General features: G+C 41.1%; 1 protein-coding gene across 2 annotated transcripts in view; it reads right to left on the reverse strand.

Moving 5' to 3' along the window:
* Positions 1-3,562: 3,562 nt before the first annotated feature.
* The window catches only part of LOC121860968 (glycerophosphocholine cholinephosphodiesterase ENPP6-like), a 31,233-nt gene continuing 16,290 nt past the window's right edge, over positions 3,563-18,505 (reverse strand). The window contains exons 1-9 of one of the 2 annotated variants that reach the window (XM_042358388.1): positions 8,417-10,200; positions 8,170-8,312; positions 7,341-7,521; positions 6,922-7,066; positions 6,446-6,580; positions 4,955-5,116; positions 4,696-4,828; positions 4,277-4,407; positions 3,563-4,065 (exon numbers count right to left, since the gene is read on the reverse strand). In XM_042358388.1, coding sequence (XP_042214322.1) covers positions 4,304-4,407; positions 4,696-4,828; positions 4,955-5,116; positions 6,446-6,580; positions 6,922-7,066; positions 7,341-7,521; positions 8,170-8,312; positions 8,417-8,430 — 1,017 coding nt within the window. In that variant the 5' untranslated portion in view covers positions 8,431-10,200 and the 3' untranslated portion in view covers positions 3,563-4,065; positions 4,277-4,303. Of the gene's footprint in view, positions 4,066-4,276; positions 4,408-4,695; positions 4,829-4,954; positions 5,117-6,445; positions 6,581-6,921; positions 7,067-7,340; positions 7,522-8,169; positions 8,313-8,416; positions 10,201-18,505 lie in introns of those variants that run through there. The other variant, XM_042358387.1, reaches the window with a different exon arrangement.

Here is an 18,505-nt window from a genome sequence, read left to right on the forward strand (position 1 = left end):
ACAGTGGAGTGAAAATCGATTTTGTTGGTCTCTTGAATATTTTTGCATTTTTTACATTAAAATTATTGGTCATTCTGAAATTTAGTTAACATATTGATAATATACAGTGCAGAAATGATCATGAAATGTGAAGAAGGCATTAGAACCAATGCACTCTGTAAAGAATATGGCATGTCATCATCAACTGCCTCTACAATCAGCTGTTTGATATGTAAACATAGCTGCTGGTAATATGACATACACACCTCAAAGTAAGTTAAAATACAGTATTCTATTGTTTTTATGTATTATTGTACAGTATACTGTACAGTACAGTACTGTATTTAGTTTATATTTAATGCTTTGTTAATTTTATGACTGGTATACAGTATTTTGTATGTACTTTTTCTGTGAGTTGGAACCAATTACCCAATATCCCATTGAAATAATAGATTCGGTTAACGAACAACTGTGGAACGAATTGTGTTCGTTAACCGAGGGACCTCTGTATTGGAATTAGTTAATTTTACCGCCACACCACCCTGTTAAGTACTGTACTGCGGTGTCCCTCAGGACTCATTTAGTTTAAAACTCGGGTTGAAACACGACGACCCTCTTCAAGGGAAGATGTTGTTTAATAATACGGCCGTGAGTCTTAAAGTGAGCTAAAGCCACTTCAGGCATCCCAGTGACGTCACCACTAGTAGTCTATGTCATTGGTGGAATAGACAACAACACCAAAGATGTCACTACGAGCAGTCTACTCAATTGAAGGTACACAGCAGTGAAATCACCGCTACTAATGCACCATATTGGTGTTATAGACCACAAGAGCAATGATGTCATCACCAGTTGTCTACCTCATTGGTGGGACTCAGGTCCTTTACTCCTATGCATCACAGTGAGTCCTTCCCTCACTCCTATGCATCACAGTGAGTCCTTCCCTCATTCCTACACATCACAGTGAGTCCTTCCCTCATTCCTACACATCACAGTGAGTCCTTCCGTCACTCCTATGCATCACACCGAGTCCTTCCCTCATTCCTACACTTCACAGTGAGTCCTTCCCTCACTCCTATGCATCACACCGAGTCCTTCCCTCACTCCTACACATCACAGTGAGTCATTCCCTCATTCCTACACTTCACAGTGAGTCCTTCCCTCATTCCTACACATCACAGTGAGTCCTTCCCTCACTCCCTCACTCCTACACATCACAGTGAGTCCTTCCCTCACTCCTACACATCACAGTGAGTCCTTCCCTCATTCCTACACTTCACAGTGAGTCCTTTCCTCACTCCTTCATATTAGTGAAACCTTCCCTCACTCCTACATATCACAGGGAGTCCTTCCATCACTACCTACACATCACTATGACACATTCCCTCACTCCTACACTTCACAGTGAGCCCTTCCCTCACTCCTACACATTACAGTGAGTCCTTCCGTCACTCCTTCACAACACAGTGAGTCCTTCCCTCACTCCTTCACAACACAGTGAGTCCTTCCCTCACTGCTACACAACACAGGGAGTCCTTCCCTCACTCTTATACAACACAGTGAGTCCCTCCCTCACTCTTATACAACACAGTGAGTCCTTCCCTCACTCTTATACAACACAGTGAGTCCTTCCCTCACTCTTACACAACACAGTGAGTCCTTCCCTCGCTCTTATACAACACAGTGAGTTCTTCCCTCGCTCTTACACAACACAGTGAGTCCTTCCCTCACTCTTATACAACACAGTGAGTCCTTCCCTCACTCTTATACAACACAGTGAGTCCTTCCCTCAATCTTATACAACACAGTGAGTCCTTCCCTCACTTTACACAACACAGTGAGTCCTTCCCTCACTCTTATACAACACAGTGAGTCCTTCCTCACTTATACAACACAGTGAGTGAGTCCTTCCCTCACTCTTATACAACACAGTGAGTCCTTCCCTCACTCTTATACAACACAGTGAGTCCTTCCCTCACTCCTACACAACACAGTGAGTCCTTCCCTCACTCTTACACAACACAGTGAGTCCCTCCCTCACTCTTACACAACACAGTGAGTCCCTCCCTCACTCTTACACAACACAGTGAGTCCTTCCCTCACTCCTGCACAACACAGTGAGTCCTTCCCTCACTCCTACACAACAAAGTGAGTCCTTCCCTCCCTCCTACACAACAAAGTGAGTCCTTCCCTCCCTCCTACACATTACAGTGAGTCCTTCCCTCCCTCCTATACATTACAGTGAGTCCTTCCCTCCCTCCTATACATTCCTTCCTCCCTCCCTACACATTACAGTGAGTCCTTCCTCCCTCCTACCATTACAGTGAGTCCTTCCCTCCTCCTACACATTACAGTGAGTCCTTCCTCCTCTAAGTGAGTCCTTCCCTCCCTCCTACACATTACAGTGAGTCCTTCCCTCCGTCCTACACATTACAGTGAGTCCTTCCCTCCCTCCTACACATTACAGTGAGTCCTTCCCTCACTCCTACATAATACAGTGAGACTTTTCCTCACTCCTACACATCACAGTGAGTCTTTCCCTCCCTCCTACACCTCAGTGAGTCTTTCCCTCCCTCCTACACATCCCAGTGAGTCTTTCCCTCCCTCCTACACATCACAGTGAGTCTTTCCCTCCCTCCTACACATCACAGTGAGTCTTTCCCTCCCTCCTACACATCACAGTGAGTCTTTCCCTCACTCCTACACATCGCAATGTGTCGTTCCCTCACTCCTACACATCGCAATGCGTCGTTCCCTCTCCTACACATCACAGTGAGTCTTTCCCTCCCTCCTACACATCACAGTGAGTCTTTCCCTCACCCTACACACATCGCAATGTGTCGTTCCCTCACTCCTACACATCGCAATGCGTCGTTCCCATCACAATGCGTTGTTCCCTCACTCCTACATATCACAATGCGTCGTTCCCTCACTCCAATTTCATGTGATGTGTCAGGGAACACCAGTGTTAGTACAAGTGGAAGCTGGAGTAAGCTGCTGTGTTCGGTATTTCACACGGAACTACAGCATAAACATAAGTAGAATGAGGTAATTTGTGGTAAGTGGAGGAAGGAACAAGTTATGATAGGAGGTTTAAGATGATTCAGGCTACATTGGTAGTATCTTAGTCAATAAAGTTGTAAATCAATTAGTTCATTAATGGTGTGTCTTAAACTACCGACCATTACATTCACTTTGTTTAATATTTTGTTCCGGCCAAGATGGAAGTAATTAGAGTGTTATACTATCTACACACACACACACACACACAAAGTTCCAAAACTAATCATACAGGTACCAGCTATTTATTACTGATATGACTTTAAAAGTTTATTGATTAGAGCAGGGTCACTAAACTGTGCCCGGGCGATCCCGTTCCTTCCTGGCTCGGTGGTAGCCTACCTCTGACGTTACCAGAGCTTTCGTTCTGGCTTGCAAGTATTGAACAGAATGATTATGCGCGCCGCTTGTCATTCTTTCAGTTATCCGGCCCACTGTGAAAAAAGTTTGGTGACCCCTGGATTAGAGTAAACATCAAGTGAATTTTTTTTTAAAAAGATAAAAGGCTAATTATACTCTGATAGATAAACTGTAGGTTCAAGTGAGAATGAGTACAGTAACACATGCTTAAAGACCTCTACATTGATCTTTGTAATTAGAGTAAGACCGATTATTTGTTTTGTTTTTTATAGTTTGTGTCATGGATTAAGTGAGGTCATTGGGTGCCTCCTCTCACCTCCAGTTGGGGATCACTAAACACAGAGAAGTCCATATTTCTGATATAAACTAAGTCTTTATGGATTCCAGTGTAGATGAAATACGCTGGTGCCTCTTATCATGTCCTTCTGAAGACTTTTGAATAGTGGAAGACGGCAAAGGTGGAGAAGAACACCAGGAGGCTAATTACGATGGAAGACCACGTTATAGCCTTTTTCCGAGCTGCAGGTAAAAGGACGAAGAGACGAAGAAGGAGTCGATGTGTGCCATGGTGCCGTTGTTAGGGTGGCAGGGAGGTGAGGGCGCGACACAACAACCCGTATACGTCCACCTGCTCCAGACTACCAACCTCCACTCCAGATGCGAAATCTATAACACAACAAAACTTAGAGTGATATAGTTTTTTGTTCCAAGGATATTGTATTTAACGGTTGTATTAATGTTTGTTTTTATGTACAATTATTGAGGAATTGATAGTGGTAAGAGAGTCGAAGTTTTGGAAATGGTATACTTATATGCCTTGTAGTTACCTGTTATTTTATATGATTTAATCCTAATCATCATCTTTTAATGTACTAACCTGGTCCTATAGTGTACAGGACGCCCCTCATGTCAGGTCTTTGTTGTGGGTGTTATCGAAGCCGTGATAACCTTTGTACATCTTGTCACTCGCCAAGATCCTGCCCTCCCATTCCACGTTGATAAAATACCCTGGGGGACAACACGGGAGATATTACCACTTAAAAACACCATTCACCTTTATCACCAAGAACTACATATCACTATCACTAGGATCTACACATCACTATCACCAGTATCTACACATCGCTATCACCAGAACTCATAAGGCTATGAAAGAACTCAAGCACCAACATTAACATTAATTATAGGAACAAATATTACAGAGACAATGTTAAAAGGGTCATTTCATCTGTAATCAAAACTTAAGGTCACTATAATGACAAAGTCTGTGTTTGTGTGTGTGTGTGTGTTAGATACCTGGTTCAGCTATGACGGTGACCTGATAGATGAGTCTGTTGGCCTTGTAGTGGTACCTCTCTGGAAGAGTCTCCTTCGTATACACCACTACCTTCTCCCCAACCCCCGGACACCTCCTCACGCTCTCAGCAACCTGCAGTAACAACACACAAGTTTACTGACAACACTTTATTATCACCACTTCCAGCACTTGTCACCACACATATATAGTACATACATACTCTCTCTCTCTGCCATAATAACAATTAGCACTGCTCACCTGTTGTGTACAACCAGGGAAGGGGCGGATGTTAACGTAGCTGCCAGACTCGACCACATACTCCACCTCCTGCTGCTGAAGACACGGCCCCAACTCAACCACCTCAACATCCTTGACTCCCATGTCTGCCATCCCATGATCACTCACCACCACCACGTTCGTCTGTGTAAGATGAATGACTCCTACAATCAGTTCCAAGGGATCCAGATTCTAAAAAGCCCGCCCATTGGATATTCCTGGTTAGTAAATGTGTAAGGCTCCATCACAACAAAATAGTAAGTCCAAAAATAACATCGATATTACAGTCCATACATATGTTTGCCGATGACGCCAAGTTATTTCGGGAAATCAAGAACCAAGCAGACTGTGAAGAGCTGCAGAAGGACCTCTGTGGGCTCCACGAATGGTCGGAATGGCTGCTGAGATTCAATATCACGCAGTGTAAGAGGATGCATCTGGGGCGTACCAACGGTAAGGAGGCGTATCATATGTCCCAATTGGATGAAGAAACTGCACTATTTGAGACCGAATGTGAAAAGGACCTGGTATGTATGTTGACAATGAGCTGAAGTTCTCAGGCCATTGCGAGAAGAAAGTAAATCAGACAAATAAATTATTGGGTCTTATAAGGTCGTTCAGATATCTAGACGGTCTGTCCCTTGTAACGATCTTCAAGAGTGAAGCGCTTCCCGATCTTGAGTACTGTCACCCTGTCTGGTCCCCGAGATATGATAGGGACTATCAGTTGGTTGAAAATGTTCAAAGGAGGGTCACCAGACTGGTGTCTGCACTTCGGCACCTCAGCTCCCTGAGATTGGAGCGCCTGAACTTGCCTACCTTATACTACAGACGAGCAAGGGGTAACCTAATTGAGGTGTATAAGCATCTCAAGGGGCACTACTCAATCGAGTGTCCTTACTTGGAGCTGGCGGACGTTCACCCCACAAGGGGTCACAACTCAAGATTGAAGAAGCCGCAAGTCCAGAAAACTGCGAGGGCAAACCTTTTCGGAGTGAGAGTTATGAACTCTTGGAACAATCTACCAGAAAGTGTTGTGACGGCACCGAGTGTGAGCTCTTTCAAGACAATACTTGACCAACACTGGAGCAGGTTCAGGTACACTCAGGAGCCGGTCGCCCAGTACTTGCCAACAGTGCGTAACAGAGACGTGACGATCGCCCATGCGGCTAACGAGCCGATTAGTGAAGAGGCTAAAAGTAAAAAGTAAGACTCTAGTTTACTATAGCCATTATCACTGAGTACCAGTTAGGAGATAAAAGTAAAGAATGTTTTGAAATTGTTGAAAATAATAAGCAATATGAATAAATGTGTTATATAGTGAGGTTTATAAATTCACTATTTTAATATGCTAACAATAATAAAAATAATGATAAGTTACTGAAATTATTATCATCATCATCATTATTATCATTTTCCAAGGATGGTGAATATATCAAACAAGTTAATGGACATGAGTGGAATGGGACTTACCGTGTCCATGATTCCTCTAGCTTCCAGGTTCCACAGGTTCTGCAGTCCCAGGTCCACCTCCCTGACAGCGGCAGCGACCTGGGGTGACCTGGGGCCATAAGTGTGCCCCAGGGTATCCACCGCCCCCTCGTATACCTGTGGGTAAATTACAGGTATTAATAAGTATGCCTGTGGATGGGCACACTTGTTGTAGGCTAATTAGATCATATTTTCAGGTGTAATAGATGTAAGTTAGTCATTTATAATCATTACTGTACACCTACCATAACTACCATGGTTGGATCCTACTACCATGATTATTTTACCATTTGATATACAGCACCATAACTACCATAACACCTACAATTAAATTTCTACCATGATATACCACAAGTGCCGTGAGTCTTCTACCAAGAAACGTAATCATAACACCTACCATGAACCTTCCACTAAGATTACCGTGATATCTACCATGAACCTTCCACCATGGGACGTACCATGACGAGGTTGTAGCCATCCTGGTGGGTCATGTTGACAGCCTGACGGAGGTGGTGATGGAAGCGGGTTGTGTTGGCCGAAGGATCGTAGTTGAATGGGAGACAGTGGCGGGGCAGCACGTGTCCATACCAGGGCAAGTCGCATCTGCGGAGAAAAAATCCCCAATATTTGGACACACAGAATGAGGAAACGTTCTCCAGGCTCTATAAATCGGACTATTCTCTTCATATAATTCTTTAGATGGGGAGGGTTACATCAAAAGAACCCTAAATATAACGGATTTTTCTCTTTAATTCTTTTAGATAGGGGGGTCACATCTAAAGGACCCTCAATATAATGGATTTCTCTCTTCATATAATACTTTAGATGGGGGGACGGGGGCGGGGGGCCTCATATTCATGTCAATCCCTAAACTTACCTTCCCCAGAGCAACAAGCCAGTATCTCGTTGGTTCTTAGTAGCGGTAATCCAGAGCGGTTCGGCTTTGGACCACCAGCGCGGGTTTCCTGTACTCTGTGAGTCAAAAATGTAAAAAATGCCTTCATCCTCAGAGTCGTACATGTAGTTGCCAACAATCCCGTGACTCTCAGGATACAAACCTAGAAGTATAGGTATGGAAAGCATGGTGCAGGTCTGGAAGGTAGCGGAACAGGTCTGGAAAGTGTGATACAGGCTTGGAAGGTGAAGGAACAGGTCTGGAAAGTGTGATACAGGCCTGGAAGGTGAAGGAACAGGTCTGGAAGGTGTGGTACGGGTCTGGAAGGTGAAGGAACAGGCCTGGAAGGAGGAGGAACGGGTCTGCAAGGTGTGGTACAGGTTTGGAACGTGAGGTAAATGTCTGAAAGGTGTGGTACAGGTTTGGAACGTGAGGTAAAGGTCTGGAAGGTACAGGTCTGGAATGTGAATGACAGGACTTGGTGACCATAAAACCACAGGAAACGGGTTAAGTATAGACAGTAAACATTTCAAGTCATGTTCTTAAACGTTACTGGTCTTCCCATCAAGAGAATGTTCAATGTTTACCAATCTATCTCAATGTTTACCAATCTGTCACAATGTTTACTAACCTGTCACAATGTTCACTAATCTGTCACAATGTTTACTTACCTGTCACAATGTATACTAATGTCACAATGTTTACGAACCTGTCACAATGTTTGCTAATGCTGTCACAATGTTTACTAATCTGTCACAATATTTGCTAATGCTGTCACAATGTTTACTAATCTGTCACAATGTTTACTAACCTGTCACAATCGTATGCCAGTTGGGGAAGGAATTGGAGGGAAAAACAGGGTTGACGTGTGTGGCGCGAGCCCCACTGTTGACGAACTTGTCGAAGCCCGCCAGACCTTCCCCACCGTGTAGCCTTACGTAGTCCCATCTGAACCTACGATGGTGGTAATAATAACTATTACTAATCCTGCGACAATGACAATAACAAATACTGAACCTGCGATAGTAGTAAATTAAGGGTGAAATTATTATACAAACCATCCACCATACATGGCTCCTGGAGGAAGATGTGACTGGAGGTATTGAACATCTTTTGGTCTTCTCTGGTTTTGCTTTTGTTGTTTGATGAAGCCAGAAATATAGTTCAGTTGGCGCGTCAAAATTCGGAGGAGATGGTTTTGATGATATGAAGGCAAAAGGAACTGAATGAGTCTCACGCCAAAGAGTTAAACAAAGAGGACTCAGAGAAGCTTATCCAAACAAGCAATGATGACGACAATGAAGACGAGACGGGTCTGCAACTTATAGTTCTTTCAGAAACTATTCAACTCAGACGAGCTCACATCGACCCATTTATGGAGTTTGACCCTATACTGGAGAGGAGCTTCGCAGTGAAGAAAAAGATTATTCCTTGGATCAGTCGGACCAAGAAACCCCACCCCATTTCCCTTTGAACTAAAGTTTCTACATTCGCAAGATTTTCAAGAACGTAGTAACCCTCGCGAATTACAATGTGACAATGAATATTTCTTGTACACTAGTGAATCAAAAGCTCCCAACAACGGCTCTTAAGTGGATTCTGGACCTATACTATGCTGCAAAGACCTTGGCTGCTGTTGTTGTTCGTGATATGTGCTCGTTCCAAAGTTAAATTTGTCTCGTTACGGCTGTCAAAACCCTCTGTCCGTTGTGTCATATTGTCTAATGCAAAATTGTAAAGATACTTTTAGAGCGAGTATACAGTCGGGAAAACCATTAAAAAAAATCGGCCTGGCAACGGTCCTGGGCTCTGTGTCTTCACACACCTCCACTGGTGATGGTACGCTTTAGTCATGGTAACATACCTTGGGCTGAAGTAACCTCTGCATAAGCACTGATAACCTATAATATCAATGCCATTGACATGATGCGGGGCCGCCACCCCCTCGTGATAACTCGAAGGCTGATGAAACTTGGTAGTTGTAAATAACCTAAAAATAGTCTTATTAAGAGATGGATACAGTAGATATTATATAATGCGCGGACTACAGTAATTTGACGACGTCCCTCTGTGCCATCACAAATACTTACACTTTCAAATGGTATACGCGATAGAGGTTTATGTTTATCATATTATAATATTTTACACTTGAATATTAAACACTCACCGAATTTCACCTGGAGATTAACCACCCCAATGCTACCTGGGGGTTAGGTTAGTATTAGGGTGGTTAATCTTCAGGTGATTCCAAATTCCATTATTTTGAATATGTAAAAGTGAAAATGGCTGTAACTCTTCCGATGCAATGTCGCAGTTGACTGAATGCAGTAATCACTAACCAATCAATTTCTAGTTAATATAGTAGTTCTTAAAGGAGCCAAGAGAGGGCAGATCTTATTGAGATCAATCGGTTAATGCCATAAAATTTCCTGACCATGGCATCACTTGAATCTGTGCAAGATAATGTGTATTCTTAGATATAGACTATGTAACTGGTATTATATTGACATTTAATGAAGAGACGAGTAACTCTTATGCCTTTGGGGAACATCATTCCCGCTTGAACTTCAAGAAGCACACTAACCCACACACATGAGGAATAAGGTCGGGGAAAACGCTTCAAGCATCTCCTCGTCTAACAACTTATCCATATCATTAGTGAATAACGAATACCCCACCGTGCACGACCACAGCCCCAGGCCCCTTGTGTTGCATTTTCGAGATAGTTTAAGCCACTTACGTTATCAAAACGGCGGTGGCGCTTATGGGTTAATTGTTTCTTTATTTAGATTTACACAATAATCGAAACCAAACCTGGTGGTGGAGAAAAGGAAAGACGGTTGTAAAAGTGCAGCAACTATCTTGTGGCTTTCAAGATTAAAAAACTAGACATCATTATACCCAAGGAACCATCGAGTACTGGTGCTGTAGCTAGTGGGTAGTTCCTGTCGAAATCAGAAACAACCGTTTTTTGTCCTTCCGAAATAAACTCATTCATTTTTTTTTTCTGAATATAAGACCCATGTTTTGAATGAAAATTCCGAACCAAGCAAATCTGTATTGTTATCATTGATAATAATAATAATAATGGTTGTCCCACGGCACGAGGTGACGTACAGCCCAAGAGCCAACAGAGGTTCAAGGTGCAAGCTGTCGCCAACAACAACCAATAACACTGAATTTAACGAGTTGTATGACCTAGTGTCAAGAATAGTCCGAGAAGACCGGACAACTCGCCAACTGTACCACAACCAACACCCTGGAACACGATCCACAAAATCAATAACATCCAAGTTCCCACCTGTTGCTGGGTAGACAGAAGCAAATGGCGTAAAGAACCTGCCCATGTTCTTCACCCTTGCCCTGGGAATCGATCCGAGACCACTGCTTGCGAGGGTTGGACCACTTACACAGGCCCAAAGGTTCTTACCCCCTGAAGCTGAGTTCCGAAGGGAAACCCGAAGTTGAAGAAAGGCCAGCGAACACACACACAATACTCATCTGTAAATGGAGACGAGGGACGATAACGGTGGGGCGACACAACAGAAGTGCCAGCAGGCCCAGCACTTCGGGCACAGCCACCTGTGACAAACACACGAGCACAGGTATAGTTTATATTATTCAAAAACATTGACAAGATACGGCATAAGTTGGATAGTGGCCATAATAATTTTATGAATAATATATAATCAATACACAAAGCATAGTGCATGTCCGTTCACCCGGCTTTTTCTTCAACCTGGCTTCTCCTCCAGTCTGGATTGTGACTGTACCAAACTATATCATTACTATTTTATCTAGACCAAGATAAGACGACACCGTATCGTCACGCGATGTGCAGTTACATCAAACATCATGAGAACTGTGAAACTGGACGAAGCTCACCCATCCAAGAGAATATAAGTGGACGTTGTGGGCGATGAGAAGAACGTACGCCCACGCACGCCCAATACACCACCAGAACAACAGCAACGTACTGCATGGTGATCCACACTAGTCAAAAAGTTGAGTTGGGGAGGATACAAACTCTTCCTGAAGATCCAATCTCGACAATGAGCACTGCCCAGTGAGCAGGGCAGAGCGGCTGGAATTTAGTCTGAACCTGAACTCGGCTGAGGTGCTGACAGTGACTTTGTGATGAATCGGACCGTTGGACAAGAAGGTATGATGGTGACGAAACATTTGAAGTTTTAACTGACGGCCGGTTGTGTAAATCCTCAGTATTATAAACCCATATATTTCGGCAGAGTAAGTTTTAAGAGGAAAATAACAATACAAGATCTCATCCATATGATAAAAACGTAAAGAAATAATATGTACAACATAACACATGGGGAACTGAGTTGCTGTAAATTAGCAAAATGTTATGGAACGAACTTATGAACCTCTTTATTATACCACACATGATAAGAATTGGAGGTTAATTGGGGTTATCTGTTAGTTATATTCATAGAACAAAAGAGACATTGCCTGCGATATTTACATCGTATAGCACTGAATTTCAACAGACGAAGTAAAAGCACCTTAATATTAAACATCTCCAGGGTCGTCAAGGCAGGATAGAGTTTTCAATTGACATCCAAAGCAAGTGAAGCCATGACAGGTGCCTGGGAAAACCTATGTGAAGTCGTCAAGATAAACTGAATTATTCATTTATAAAAGAAAGAAACCGAATCGGCCTGCAGCTGTGAATCGGCTGCTTGTCCAATTATCCAGTCCGTCATTACATATTTATATTTGGGTTTAAGCAACGAAAACCCAAACGAAGTTCCTTTTGTTTTATTATAAAGGTTGTATATATAATCTTGAGTGTATATCAACCGTGGGGTGTCTCACTGTCTAGGAGGAATGAGAAAGGACGGCGTTTATAAAGGATAAAACGTTAGGTCACGTCCTTACGATATGAGTTGGAGGTGAGCTACTGGCTTAGGGGCATCGCAGTGTGTGCTTACAGAAATGCTTATTATGGGTCTCGCCCTCTGGGTGAGTTACCCGCTCACGTGTCCATATCATGTCTCACCTGGCAGACAGTGGAAAGTTACAGGGGGTGAATTGAATATAATATCAGATGTATTGACCTATTTATAGCAATACGTTCTGTTGATATATAGGGCCTATTACATTCGCGCACTATTCATGTCCCAGAAAGTAAGTTTTGGCTCGAAAGACGTCTTTAAATAGCCTTATGAGGTTCGGTTAGGGGTTATTTTCCTCACATTTGAGTAGAAAGGAACTCTCGAACCCCTTTATAATCAAGTGTTCTGCAATAGTTAGAATTGGCTTCTGTGAATCCTATGGAGTATTCAGAAAGGGTGATCGTCATCACGAACACTCTACAGGCCGATGAGTTTGATCAGCATAGTGCATAAAAAGGAGAGTATTATACGACTGCCGAGGCTTAAGATCCTCGTGAAGAAAAGCCAGCACGTGTTTAAGTCATACCCTCAGCTTCAGCTTGTAATTGCCGAATGTGTGTCACAGATCCTGGAGCGGTGGCGTCGATAACATATACCTTTACTTCTGCTCTGTTATCATGCTAATAAGTTACAAGGACTTATGCGAGTATCTTATACTGTACATACGGTATGGTGCTCCCCGAGATTTGCTCGACTGCCAGTTGATTGATAAAGCCCAAGGGGGTCACTAACTGGTGCCGATGATGAGCATTTTGACGCTCCCACTTGCTTAGTAAGTTAGTTTAAGGCCAATACCTTCAAATGGAAGGGTTAAGCAAGTGAAGACGGATGAAGACGGGAGTACCGGTGTAGCAGTTAAAAGTGAAGTCTGGATAAAAATAAAGTGTTTTTCCCAACATATCGTACGGCACCACGGAATCTCAGAGCAACTGATTGGCTACTGATATTAGACTTCCATGCTTTTGGATGTATAATAATTAAATTGATTAAGATGTAATGAAACAAACTCTTTTATTATAAAAACGTTTTATTTCCACAGCTTATGATCTACTAGCAGATATCTGATTTTCAAACGGTCATATATGACATTGTTAGATTCCCGTATGTATATTTATTTAAATCAATACTGTATATGAATGAATAAAACCATTGAACTGTACAGTATTAATATATTAATACCTTACCAAAGAAGATCTCTCCAGATAGTAAAACAGAAGCTGCACCGCAATATGAAAGGATTGTCCATTCTTCTGTGGATAATTACTGGGCCAAATTATTCTGCTCATGTTATTTTGGTCAACATCACATAACAGCTTACATCAATAATCTCTGCTGACATCTTGTTTCTCTTGGAACTCTTCACTGTGTGATACAAAACAAAAGTAACTATATATTCAGTTGTTTTGAATCACATTAAAATAAATCCGAGTCTGATGACATTTGAGTTTACTGTAATAGAAAATACAGGTAGTTCATTAAAAAATGCTGCCCACATTAATTAGTAGAATAACTATGTGCTAAGAAATGGAGTCTGTTCAGATTATTGTAATTAATGTAAATAATTAAAGTATTTCTACACCTTCACCTGTGACAACGAAGTCGAGTGGCAGGTAGCACATGTTAAATACAACACACACTACATGTGGTAGCACATGTTTAATACCACACACACTACATGTGGTAGCACATGTTTAATACCACACACTACATGTTAAAGGCAAGTTCTGGTGTGTGTTTGCGTGTGTGTGTGTTTGTGTGTGTGTCAGGACCAAGTTGCTGCAGATTTATTAGTTCATTGCACAATAATGCCAGTTGTACAATTCCCTGATCAGTCTGCCAGGCACTAAATAACGATACATTATTCTTAATAAAGTCCAGAACCTTGACGTTTGTGCATCAAATTATCCTCGTGAGCAAAAATATAAATGGTACATTGTATACATTCTGCGTTGTTTATGTCTTGTTTCAGTGAAGATTGTTCTATTCTCTTAAGGTTTATCCACATGCTGTACTTAGAAAAGGTGAAGGAAAAGAATACATTACAGGACACTATTGAGATAAGTACAGTATGGTTGATTAGTACAGATATTACATGAAAGCCCAGGTAAGCTGAACCAAAATACGAAAAGTGTACCACATCCAGGTATGAATTTAATTGATTTTATCACTGATGTACAGTTGCCTGCACTTATACCTACATGGTACAGTGGCTGCATTCTGGGTTGCAGGTTTAAATTACATTGTTTTTCAAGTTGGGATGCTAATGTATTATTGCTTGGAGCTGTACTGTATATGTTTTTTCGAACAATCTAAATGGGATGGATATACAATGTCTCCCTTTAGTTACAACACAAACCAAATAAAATATGTATATTTCCCTTTTTTTCTCTGGTTTCCTAATTTTTCCACCCAGCTTGATTGCAGTTGTCAACTATCACGAAGTTTAAAGTTTATCTCCCCAATCGTAGTAGGAAGTGTTAGCAAGCTGTATGCTGTCTTAAATTTAAAGAAATTATAGTGTATGTGTGATTCTTATCAGAACATTCAAACATGTAATGTATTTCGGCCTTATCCACCCTGAATTACTGTATATATATTTTCAAGACTGAAAGCTGAAACTTAATCTTTTTATTACAGCTTTCTACTTTTTGTGGATATCATGAAGATTAAGTCTACCTGCCCGCTTGCTTTTGATGTTTTCTCAACTTATATTTATCTACCTCCTTATTTATGTTATTTCATGTACTGTACAACATGGTATAGCCTCTTCTTTTATTTAAGGAACATCATTGTTCGTGAATAAATAAATATATAAATGTATAAGCAGACAATCATGTATATTTATGCAATGGCTGCTGAGAATAAAAATGTATATGGCTTATGACAGGAGTCTAAGACTAAAGACAAGCTCATCCTCTAGACAATAACACGTTTTCTATGATGAACTTAAATATTTATGGTAAAATTAAATTGAGAGATGGCGCAGCAGTCAGGGCTAACATTAATTGAATGTAGTACGCTTTCTATATATTCCTTCCTTGGTATAACACACCATTGTGACGTCACTAGCAAGCCATTTGTCTGAGTGAGCCGTGGGGGAAGGACGTGACGTGACTGGCTGTTATGTGGCGATTACATTTTTAGTATTTGTATATTAAGTTATTTAAACACAAGATTATGTTGCTACTGTCCTCTGTGGTGAGTAAATTGTTGATATTCTTATTTTCATAATTAAGTTACATGTGATGTTAGAGAGTTGGTTAACCACCGCCATGGTAGTTTGTCAACCCAACAAGTAGTTACTGAGAGCTTTATTCCGTCATCAAATGGAAATTTAGGTGAAGATGTTTTATTAAAAGTTAATTGCAAAGATAAACTCCGCCATATTATATATTATGCTGCCTTGGTATTAGTGTAGTTTATATTAGTGTTTGTATTAAGAAATAATTCGTTGCCGTCTACGATATGGTGAATTGACAAAAATTGATAGGGTTAATATTCGTTTAGCCCGATAAGTATTTCAGATTTGGTTAATATATAGGACTAACCCGCCAGGGCTGCTAGCCGATGGGCTGTATCATTTCGCGTCCAGAAAATGCCTCAAATTTCACCATATCGTATTAAGTTCTTTCTGTTTAATATACCGGGAAGTTAGGTAAGGTTAATTAGGTTTGGTTGGTTAGGTCTGTTCTTCATACCCATAAATTTTAAGTAGCGTTTATTTTAAAAATATCCACTTTTTAACATATTTCCACAAACTACAACAATGTCCAATATAATATAACAATGAAAAACCCGTGTTTTTATAATTGTTTTCAATCAATTTTGCTCGCGGGTTCTGTATAATTACCAAGATTTTTTACCATTATCAATAGGATTAATTTTTGCGAAAGGTGTAGAAAAGATGACCACCAGAGGGAATTGTCCGAATTGGTTGAAATTTTTCATAATAATTCATGATATTAAACACAAAGTGGAATGACGCATAGAACTTAATAGAACCTGACCTAACATACCTAACCTATGGGTTTGTTAGGTCAGATTCTATTAGGTTCTATGCATTATAGTAATTTATGTGTTACTAAACTTAATATTGAGGTTGATATACATCAGCAATGGCGAGAGGAATGTGGAAGCGTTCACCATCATTTGGGGAAACGTCTCTGAAAAGGATTCAGCGAGATAAACAACAAAATGTCGCTGGGAGGAGAATTATGAAGGGGATAGGTAAATAAAAATCAAAAAATACTTAAAATTATAACGGAAGTCGTTTCTTTTAATATACTTAAAATCATCAAAACAATACGTATGGCAAAAATCAAGAAAATCAAACAACAACTTCTGGTGGTTACTCTTTTCTACACCTTTACTTTTATTTTTTAATTAAATCGATTTTCTTCTATGGCATTTCCTGGGCAAATGCATAGTTTTTGTCAGGTCAGGTTAGGTTTGGTTTGGTTTGGGTATGGGTACATGGTAATAAGGTTTAGTCCATTTTGTCATGGTAAATAATTTTTCTGGTGAATTTTGGTGTTCTTTAGTCGATTCTGAATGTGGTTTCAAATGGAAATGAGCCTTTAACTAGAAGCCGGTGGCGGGTAACGAGCGTAAACCGTGCATCAGTATTTACGTAATAATTAACCAGTAAGTGAGTACAATGACCGTTGGGTTAGATTACTGTATTTATTTTTTAATTTGACATTTTCCTTCTTTCCCGGAAAGTAGATATTTCCCATTTTCTATGATACAAATTTCCCGTTTTCTATGATAATCTACTTCGCAAAATTAGGTAATATTTCCCCAAAAGTCGATAATTTACTTCCAGGAAAAGTAGATAACCAACTTTCCCGGAAAGTAGATATTTATTTTCTATGATACAAATTCCGTTTTCTATGATAATCTACTTCGATGAAATTAGGTAATATTTCCCCAAAGTCGATAATTTACTTTCCCAGAAAAGTCGATAATCTACTTTCCAGTAGAAAAAAAATCTACTTTCGGGAAAGTAGGTATTAACTTTGAAAGGAGATATTTCCCATTTTCTGTATACAAATTTCCCCGTTTTTTCTATGATATTCTACTTCGGAAAATTAGGTAATATTTCCAATTTGATAATCTACTTTCCCGAAAGTAGGGTTTGACAAAATCACAAATTCAACTTTCTCTTTGTATAAAGTCCAAGATAGATCACAAAATCGTCACCTCTTTACTAGGGGGTTATATTAAATGCATGCAGTAATTTTAATTACAGGAATATATTAAAACAATAAAATATATCAGTATTATTACAATAAACAAATACAAATTAAATCGACCAAATAAATGACTCAACCGAGTGACAAAATAATGAACATAAAAGTAAAGACTTATTTAGTTTAGAAACTACGATGAACAACGTAGTATATATATATATATATATATATATATATATATATATATATATATAATATGGATAGTGTAAATAACCCGGTAGACATAACTCCAGCTCGGTGATGCCCAGTCATCTGCTGGTGGTGGTGCCTCATTCATCTGGTGGTGGTGGTGATGCCTCAGTCTCACTGGTGGTGATGCCTCAGTCATCTGCTGGTGGTGGTGGTGATGCCTCATTCATCTGGTAGTGGTGGTGATGCCTCAGTTATCTGGTGGTGGTGGGGTAGAGCCTCAGCCATCTGGTGGTTGTGATTATGTAACCTCAGTCATCTGGTGGTGGTGGTGGTGGTGGTAATGTAGCCTCCTGTCATCTGGTGGTGGTGAGTGGTGGTCATAGCCTCCTGTCACCTGGTGGTGTAGCCTCCTGTCATCTGGTGGTGTAGCCTCCCATCTGGTGGTTGTGATTATGTAACCTCAGTCATTTGGTGTTGTTAGTAATGTAGCCTCCTGTCATCGTTGGTGGTGGGCCACAGTCATCTGGTGGTGGTGGTGATGATGTAGCCTCAGTCATCTGGTGGTGGTGGTGGTGGTGGTGGTATGGCCTCCACTGTCATCTGGTGGTGGTAATGGCACTCCTGTCATCTGGTGGTGGTGGTGTAGCCTCAGTCATCTGGTGGGGAGTGTGTACTCCTGATCATCTGGTGGTGGGTGGTAATGTAGCCTCCTGTCATCTGGTGGTGTAGCCTCCTGTCATCTGGTGTGTAGCCTCCTGTCATCTGAGTGGTGTAGCCTCCTGTCATCTGGTGGTGTATCCTCCTGTCATCTGGTGGTGATGTAGCCTCAGCCATCTGGTGGTGGTGG

This window comes from Homarus americanus, unplaced genomic scaffold (genome assembly GCF_018991925.1).
Source record: "Homarus americanus isolate GMGI-L3 unplaced genomic scaffold, GMGI_Hamer_2.0 scaffold52806, whole genome shotgun sequence".
NCBI lineage: Eukaryota > Metazoa > Arthropoda > Malacostraca > Decapoda > Nephropidae > Homarus > Homarus americanus.